Raw genomic sequence first — 10,000 nt, forward strand, 5'->3', positions numbered from 1 at the left:
CTCTCTGTCACACACACACACACACACACACACACACACACACACACACACACACAATGTAAATGAATACTATCTCAACACTTGAACTTAATGGTCTCTTTCCGTTCGTCGACTGTTCGTCGCAAGCGAATTACAATATTCATTGCGTCCTCGAAATTTGAATCCACTTTGGAGGTTCCCTGGAATAGAAATCTGAACGCAAGTTGGATAAATCTGGTTAAATTGATATAAATGCAAACACAATTATTGCATAATATTGTATAATCGTTCTAGTCTCTCAGAGTCATTGCAAAACTGTCAAGATAATAATGATGCCTTCTACTTTACTCGAAAAAAACCAAACAAACAAACAAACAAAGAATCAAACACTCACATAAAATGTTATTCCTAGCTGTACAGACCAGTTTTCATTACAAAAGAAAAGAGGGTGTTAATAGCATATTGTTGACGAATAACTGAAGGCATTCTTTTTCGCTTGATTTCCTTTGGATAGAGGAAAACGCTATACAGTATTAATTGCTAACTCCTCACTTCATTTCCCTTTATCAAGTAAATGCAAATATTAGTACATGCGTGGGTAAAAGAATGAAAAGCCTGGAATTTTATGTCATACCTTTGTAACGATTCGCCGTGACAACGATGTTACAAGCTACTGTTATAAGCTACCGTTGACCAAGAATATGGGTTTACTCATCCGTAGAAACAAAGTAAATATTATAAAATATTTTGGTGTGGGAAGATAATGGTTAAGCTATTATGGATGCAACATGGATGGTTGATCCCCTTGAATGCACAAACCCACAGAGTTACAGTGATAAGGACCACGCATGCAACGATAATTGGATATTCCACCTTGCCATCAATCTGTGGCGTTCTTTCTATCCATCGTAGAGACGAAGATACAGGTGGTCATTCATACACCGCTGATAACCTACTCTTCAGGAGATTATTCATCTAGAGGGTAAGTAAATATTTCTAAAATACTCCATTTGGAGATGTTTGTCACACTGTGTTTTCAACGACATTTTTGTTGTACTAACAGTCATCTAGATTACACACTAATCTTTGTGACGTGTAACACGGGAAACATAAAATTAATATATTTTAGATGAAAATATTTGTGGTAAACCAAGCGCGCACTTTTCCACTAATCGTGGGGTTGATGCAATACACAGTGGCAGTGAAGTGATTGCTAACTTAAAACAGACAATGACATTTCATAGGTTGAATTCATGTGTATGTGTGTGTATGTATACTGTGTATAATACACATAATTATGACCATTGTAATGAAATCAATGGTAACAACCAAAGTGCAATAAGTCAGTGAACATAAAGAAGTGCTACAGTTTGAACAAAGATTAATGTACCAGTAACCCTTGAAATACACATTTAATAGCACGTATAAAAGACATGTACATGCTTTGCTGAAATAATATGGGCATATTGAAATAGCAATCAATTTGAAACTATTTGTCTTTGCATTTGCTGTTGGGTGTGTATCTGTGTCCATAAGTCTACCTACATGTTATTCATGACTTTTTTCTATTGGTGTTGTTTGACTATTTAATTTTAATAGATATCATATGAATATTATCTAAAACTGAGACAAATAACACAATTTTAAGCCAAAAATTGATTTTAAGCATGAAACGCCATTTTCCGTGTGTTTGTACACAAATCTCAGAAATTCTCAAATTTGACGCCGACATGAGATTTCATTACCGACATGAGATTATTACGTAAAGGTCTTTTACTTTTATTTTTACAAAATAGGTATCAAATGTTGCACAAAAGTTCAAAGAAAAAAAGATAATCCTGATGGGCATTTTATTATATCTTATTATTCTTTTTTTTTTTTTTGCAAATGAGCTAGGCCTGGCCTAGCTCAGTTGCAAAAAGAAAATTGAATAAAAAAATAATAAAAACCGCGGAAATATCACACAAAACGTTGAGACCCCAGTCTTTTATGGTTAAAACTATGAAAATTGTGAATTCAAATGTTTGAAGTAATCGTGTACAGTATCTAACACATATAAAATAACACTTAAACTAAAGATTATAGCACACCAAATTAATTGTGGCATTAATTTGGAAGCACCCTATCTAAAGTACACAAATATTAATTTACATACATGTTCATATAGCTGTGTGTTGTACTTTGTGATACAGTTTTTATATACTTTGAATATAAAAAACTGTCAGAGAAGAAAATGAGGTATTTTGATGTTGGCTTTTATCTAACTAGGCAAGTCAGTTGAAATCAGAGATGTCAATAAAACCTGTCCGCCATATTGACGTCTCATATTACCTGCAGCTTGTTGGGTCTTGTTGGTCCCCTTTGAAGCCATATAACACATATTTAGTACAGTACATAGACCAAAACACACTTTCTTTGGTTAAACCAATCAATGAGCTTACGTAAAATGCAAAGAATTGATTTCACGCACAATAACTTTACTTACACCAGTGTAATTGGTGAAATGTCAAATCTTATATCAAGGCTTAAAAATACTGTAATTTTTACATATCTTTTCAGTATTTGGTGATATTCTCACCAAACTTTCAGTCCGCGAGCAGGAAAATCATCAAGAACTAAGCACAGTGATGATATAAAACTATAGATGGCGCTATATGCATTTTGGAAGTGGTTCAGGTGGAGTAATAAGGGTTTTTAAGTCACGCGTGCCATATTACCTGCAGTCTCATATTACCTGCATGTACCCTATTTATTGTTACCAATGATTTTCTGTCCTACAGGGAGAAAACTATGCTTTGCTGAAATAATATGGGCATATTGAAATAGCAATCAATTTGAAACTACTTGTTTTTGCATTTGCTGGTTGATGTGTATCTGTGTCCATAAGGCTACCTACATGTTATTTATTGTTACCAATGATTATCTGTCCTAAAGGGAGAAAACTAGCCATAAAGCCTCATGAAACATCATCCCTTGGGCAAATGACAGGGCTATAGACATCATAGACACATATTGCACTTTAAATCTTATTGCATTCATTCAGGGCCCCCTTTGAGAATCAGTCTTCAGTATGACGTCGACCTATACAGCCTACGATGGGAAAGCGAAATCGGTGATCAAGAATGTTGACATGCCCGACGACATGCAAGAGTTTGCTAAGTCTACCGCCGAGGTCGCCATCGGCAAGTTCACCATGGAGAAGGACATCGCAGCCTACATCAAGAAGGAGTTCGACAAGAAGTACAACCCGACATGGCACTGCATTGTGGGAAGGAACTTCGGCAGCTACGTCACGCACGAGACAAAACACTTTATCTATTTCTATCAAGGCCAGGTTGCCGTTTTACTTTTTAAATCTGGGTAGTCTCGTCCGTCAGATTTTTATTTCTGACCAGATCCATATATTTATAATAGAAAATTTATAGGCATACAAAATAGTAAAGACCTCCAACCACGAATTGGGTTGAAATAACTACGATAATGACGGTCACTGCTAGATTATGATAGTATAGCCTATCAAATTTACTTACAATAGTTATTGTATCTACCTGTAAGAGTTATTTGACAAGTAATTGTCCACTCTTATAAATGTAATGTTCAAATGATTTGTACTCTCTCTCTAAAAATAAGTGAAAAAAAAATGAGTGAAAACTTTCGCTCACAAAGGAGTGAATTTCAGAAAAGAGTGAATTTAGAGTTAAATTATATTGAATTTGGAGTGAAAATACTTTTTTTTTCACTTATTTTAGAGAGACCTCAGGGATCACTCATGATGGCGACAACTTCTCTTTGATAGCAGTCAATCTTACTTATAGTAATATAAATGTTGATAATGTTGATATCAATGTGTGTAACACTGATTTTTTTTTTTCGAAAGAGAAGGTAACGCATAAGATTTTTGAACATGTTCAAACATTTTGGAACCGATCCAAAATTGAACACGGGTGAATGGAAGTTCACGCCGAGTCGCGCGGAGTAGTGGCAAGTTGTCCCGAGGATCCCAATAAGCTCTTCACGAGTCATTCCGAGTACTGCTAAAATCCACCTCGCCGTCACTCTCCACAACTCAGTACTACAACAAGACTTTGCACAACCTCGTGTATGGTCGATGGAATATACACAGTGTCTAGTTTTTTTTTTGCCCCTGTGAGACTAAATTCTTACTTCATTAGAAGGTTTAGGGTACTCTTTTTTTTTATTGCTTTAAAGGAAATCACAATATTGAAAGAGTGCAGTCTTTCTGCGTTCACTCTAGAGCCAGGCATGATTTCTATCAGGATAAAGATGTCGTTTTCATTAAACCTCCATGTTTTGTTTTTGTTTTTGTTTTTGTCTTCTCAGGTTTCATTTCGTGTTTTGATTGTAACTGTATCAGTGAATATGTCATCAACACATACCGGGAGATGCAATATCTGCGTAGGTCCTATTTTATTGTTCATTACTGATTATATTTTTCCCTTTTTATGTTAAAATGACATTTACTTTAAAACTAACTGGTAACGAAACATGCGACAACAATGTATCATTAGATGATCAAAGCTAAACATGTTTCTTTATATTATGATGGTGAACAGAATAATTGTTATTTTGCCTTTATAACAATGTGCAACCTAATCTTTTAAGTAACAGAGAAGAAAATGCTCATCTCAATTTGGTTCTCGTTGCAGCCTCATAGGAAATTGCATGCATGTTTGATAACGTGGGGGCGCTGTGGCATAGTGGATAAGACTCCCGACTCTCAGTTGGAGGACCAGAGTTTGATCCCTGCTCAGTGCTGACGTTCTTGGACAAGATTTTTTCTTAAACCCAAAATGTCCCTTTCGACCCAGGTGTGTAAATAAGTACCCTAATGATAATGCTGATATCAGGGCCCTCTGGCAGAGGGTGGTAACACTGAAGAGGCTACCCTAAATTATACAAGATCGTATTTTTTTTTCATTCCAAGAAGAAACATATGAATATTTTACAGAAATTGAATACATGAATTACATCACAATTGCGTAATAAAAGATAAGGTTAGAGAATATTGTAAACATAAGGAAATGTTGGAAATGGGGAGGAATGCTAAAATCATGTGTGGTGTTAATCGACAGTATATCGTCAATAAAGCAAGAATGAAACATTATTCCAAGACACACTATCTTTTATTGTTGTATTCAGTATTGGCGCTTTTACAAACTGACCGTAAATGCTGTATGTTGTAATTATCGTCATCGTGTTGCAGGTATATATATATATATATATATATATATATATATATATATATATATATAAAACAACAAGGATGAAAAGCCAATCTATACGGGGTTATCACCTCGGATCTGTGTTATGTATTTCGACATTAAAACGCCATCCAGTCTATTATCAGAATGTCATCGCCTGTAGATTTGATTCGTTTCATCAATTTGATTGATTAGTTTAGTACTTGGAGAGGTGTACTGCTGCTGGTGAGCGTGACTTTTTCCATCAGAACGCAATGAACCAAAGTATGATAAAGAAAAGAACATACGTTACAGTGGGCTGCAAACGATCAAAATACGACAAGAGGTGATATTCTCAGGTGGATCCAATTCGTTTAGAAAAAATGAAGCTGTATAGAAGAAGGATACTTTGTCATTTCAAAATACTATGCAATAATTAATCATAACTTGATTTGCAATGCAGAAGATAAAAACAACACGTTCATACTATCAAAATGATCGTGAGTATATTTCCTCCCTCCCTCCTCTTCTCTCCCTCCCTCTCTATCTCTCTCTCTCTCTCTCTCTCTCTCTCTCTCTCTCTCTCCCGGTGACATGCCCATCATGCGCGAACGTGCAGCAATTCCTCAATAGCGCCATCCGTCTGCAGTTAACATCCCACCCCACCGCATTTTTTTTTTAGATTGTGTATAGAGATTTCGTATATATCACACGTCATGGGTATACATTGCAGCATGTTACTCTTCATCACAATAACATGAGAAACATGTGGACATATCGGCTGACTAAATTCTGTCATATTGTTAGTCTCCCGGCGTAATGTCGGTTAACAAAATAAATTGTCACCGTAAAATTGCAATTAAAAAGTATGTAGGTTACATCGCACAATCGTAGAACAATTTAACAATTAACTAAAAAATTGCAGTTAGGCCGTGTTTCTAGGTTTGTTTGATGAAAAGTTCCATGATGCAAGCGGAATAATGATAGACAATAGGATGTAGAAAGCCCAAATAAACAGACGCAAACAGAAAAGAGACAATGCGTGAGGAAGGAGAAGGAGAACATGTAAAATTGAAGTCTTTGGAGTCAAGACTAATATTGCGAACAATGTCACTCGAAATTAAAACTGACATGGAGACGGGAGCTTGCCCTATTGTCTTAGGCAGTTTGCAGACGATTATTAATTGCTGTATGCAATTTCAATTACATCCAGTGGCTACCGCCGTATGTCCCCATTCAGTTCTGCTTAATTGCGTGCCCTGGCGCGCACACACATACAGACGCTATCTCACGAACACTCGCAAACCAGCGACACATCATCACTGATGAGGAAAGTGAAAGCGGGGAGAAAGCATGGTGTTGTTAAAAGCTACAATCGCCCATGGTCGTCTCGACCAATCAGCGAGCAGTAATAACAGCCCAACCGTGAAGATTTACACACTTGGCTTGCAAATGTGATATTTTACCCTCACTTAATTAGTCCATATGCGGCGGTATCGCGCGAGAAAGTCACTGATTCATGTCCACATCTAATCAGATGCCGGAGGTTGATTGTTCTCACCGCGTTCTGTCACAAACGGGCGAAGATTACTTGTAAAAGAGCCGGACCAGTGTATAACACGTTGTAGCAGTCTCAGACTGTGATTACAGTCTGATGCTGAACTCAGAGGATAAAGGGTATTCCACCAAATGGACGCCAGTGATGCCAAATCCTCATCAGTGACATCATCACCACAGGCATTGTTCCTGCGTCGGCGTTGATGAGGCATCTTTAATGAACGTAGGTATAAGTTTACTTCGTGCGACAATCTTTTTGTTTGCATTGTATTTCTCACCTATTAGTATATCTTTGGTCGCCACACTTATGTCGACGGTGTTGGAATAGAGCAGCAACAGAACAAGGTAAGAATGCGTGAGACTGTGAGAGCGAGGATCTTGAGATGCTGAGAGGGAAAACAGTGGTGTTGAAAATGAGACAGATGGAGACGAGTGGGAGAGAATATCAACGAAGGCAGCGAACACGAATCAGACACAACAGTGGATGATGACATAGAGGATACACGGTGATCGATACCAGTGATGTGATGGACAAGAATGATTCTTCTAATATGGCGTAAGAAAAAAAAAGTGATTACAGTGGTGGTTATGGTAATGATGATGTGTCGTGGTTGTGATTGTAGTGGTAATAATAATGGCGGTGGTGGCGCAATGTATACTAGTTGTTTCTGGTGGTCCTGACGGTGATGATGCCACCTCTTGGTGGTGACACAGTGGTAGTAATTTCTAGAATGGTGGTAGCGAAGTGCTGGTGCTGGTTGCTGCATGGTATATCCTTTTCTTTTCTTTTCTTTTCTTTTTTTTTCGGGCGGTGGTGACGGTGATGATTGCATTTCTTGGTTGTTCCAGTGGTAGCGGAAGTAATTAGAATCGGTAGTCAGTTGGCAGAGTGAAGTGCAGATACCGGTGCTGATTGTTGTTGAGATGGTAGTCGTGATGGTGTTGATGACTTTTCTTGGTGATGATGACTTCTCTATTTACATAGGAGGTAGCAATGGTATTGATGTGGTTATGATAAAGGTCGTGAAGTGTTGGTGCTTATGCTGTTGGTTAATTTGCTGCATACTTGTCGAAGTTAAAGGGATGACATAGTATTGGTTGAGGTGAAGATTCAGCTTTTAACTTTCTCCAAAAATCATCCTCACAAAACGTTGGAAACCTGAAGCCTCATCTCAATCCAAACTGCACTATCTCTTTAAGATGACGACAACGACGATGGATGTAAGAGTGATGATTGGTGTTACAGTAATTACTGAATACGGAGGTGCCGGTGATGGTATTGCTAATCAGGTGCTAACAGTGACAATGAGACTGGTGTTAACGGAGGTGATGATGATGGTGGTGGTAATGGTGGTGATGGTGGTGACGGCAGTGAGAATATCAGCAAACGTTGTCAGAGGTAATAGAATATTTTGGCATCGTTGATGGTGCTGATAGTAATGACGGGTATGGTATGGGTTACAATTCCTACCACTGTGACCATGGTGGCGGTTTTGGGTTTACAAATGGGGTGATTTAGCTAGACTACAAAAATAGAATGTACTGAGATATTTGTTTGTTTATCAGTTTTTCTCCTTTTTGGGAGTGGTGTTTGGGAATTTGCACTTTGGTATCATGGAATGGGGGTAGTAGTCAGAGTCAAAGAAGACAAGTTCGTTATTATAGAATCAGTAGTACTGTGTACGTAATATTAAAGAGATGACCGGACAGATGAACCCAGACTTATAGGCTCTTTAAGACATTTGCGCAGTGAATGAGCACACGAAATGACGATGACCGACGAAAAACTGTTGGTACAAAAAATGTATATCATGAAAGCAAATTCCTGCACTGTTGTATAGTTCATACTATAAATTAATTATTGATCACGTTCCTTAAAGGGATAGTATCGGTTTGGTTGAGATGGGGCTTCAGGTTTCCAACTTTTTTTTGTGAGATAATGAGAAACTCTTGTGAAATAAGAAAAAAGAAGTCATACAATTCTAAGAGGAAATACAAGTTTTTTTTGATGGACATTGGTTCTAAAATGACTGAGATATCAAAAATAAAGTGTCGTATTTTTTTAATCAAGACGCTTTATCTATAGTCTTATGTTCAATCGATTGTATCAAGTTGTGTTTGAAATGAGGAACGATCAAATCAAATTAAAGCCATCTTAATAAAAAGTGGGAGCCATCTTTTATTAGGATCCCTTTGTTTTTACTTTGTTTTGGGATATCTCAACCATTTTAAACCCGATTTTCATCGAATAAACTTTGAATTCCTCTTAGAATTGTACGTTTTGATATTTCATAATTGGTTTCTAATCTAGATTATCTCGCAAAAAGTTAAAAGCTGAATCCCCATCTCGACTAAAACTATGCCACCCCTTTAATTAACGCAACGTGGATGTCAATGTAGGTGTCCAATTTTGTCCAACTGTCGAATGGATTCTGGGTGTATTACCCCTTTGGCTACCCAATCACTATTGTTGTAAGTATGAGAGAATTTTGATAGTTCCTCTTGAAAGAACTCAATATGCCAGCTTTCTTGATAAGTTTACGTGCTTGTCTTCCACAGCCCCTACATCACGGCCATCAATGTATTGAAAGTTATAGAGCGGTCGAGAACATTAAAGGTCATCAACCGACTCGTCTTTGTTTAAAAAAGCAGACAAGAGGAAATGCCGGAAACGAATGCCACATACACGAGGACGATGGATGATCACAAGGTCATGATCAAGAACGCAGACATGGCGGACGGCATGCAGCAGGAAGCCGTCGAGTGCGCCACCTTTGCCTTCAAGAAGTTCAACATCGAGAAGGACATCGCGGCCTACATCAAGAAAGAGTTCGACAAGAAGTACAACCCGACATGGCACTGCATTGTGGGAAGGAATTTCGGCAGCTACGTCACGCACGAGACAAAACACTTCATCTATTTCTACCTGAACAAAGTCGCCGTGCTGTTGTTCAAATCTGGGTAGCTTTTCCGAACAGAAACATTAATTTTCCGCTGAAGAATAGCAAACATCAGCATGATCAGGAACAAAATTGAGCAAAAACAAGTTTCTTCCAGGTCTATGAAGTCCAACGCATGCACCGTCTGACAGTGCCAACAGGAATGATCGATTGACGATAGAGATATCTTGTGATCGTGTCATGTGTTTCGTTTTGTTTGACAATAACGTTGTCGTGATTGTGTACAGTATAGTGAAATCAGTTCGTTGTATCCTGAAACCAGACTGTTGGAGCCTACGTGTCGCAATATTTTGAATGTCATCA

The 10,000-nt window shown here is 37.8% G+C and overlaps 2 protein-coding genes across 2 annotated transcripts in view; both read left to right on the top strand.

Annotated features, from left to right (window-relative positions):
- LOC139711786 (dynein light chain LC6, flagellar outer arm-like) overlaps positions 1-3,343 on the top strand; it is a 3,538-nt gene extending 195 nt beyond the window's left edge. Inside the window, exon 2 of the mRNA XM_071623642.1 lies at positions 3,069-3,343. Within this exon, the coding sequence (XP_071479743.1) occupies positions 3,069-3,343 (275 nt within the window). The remainder of the gene's footprint in view (positions 1-3,068) is intronic.
- Positions 3,344-9,399: 6,056 nt separating this feature from the next.
- LOC139711796 (dynein light chain 1, cytoplasmic-like) lies at positions 9,400-9,702 on the top strand. Its single transcript, XM_071623652.1, has one exon. It carries the CDS (start codon positions 9,400-9,402, stop codon positions 9,700-9,702), a length of 303 nt encoding a protein of 100 aa, XP_071479753.1.
- Positions 9,703-10,000: the final 298 nt, after the last annotated feature.

This window comes from Diadema antillarum, unplaced genomic scaffold (genome assembly GCF_040938485.1).
Source record: "Diadema antillarum isolate AM-2024a unplaced genomic scaffold, OU_Dant_1.0 scf00000040, whole genome shotgun sequence".
Classification (NCBI taxonomy): domain Eukaryota; kingdom Metazoa; phylum Echinodermata; class Echinoidea; order Diadematoida; family Diadematidae; genus Diadema; species Diadema antillarum.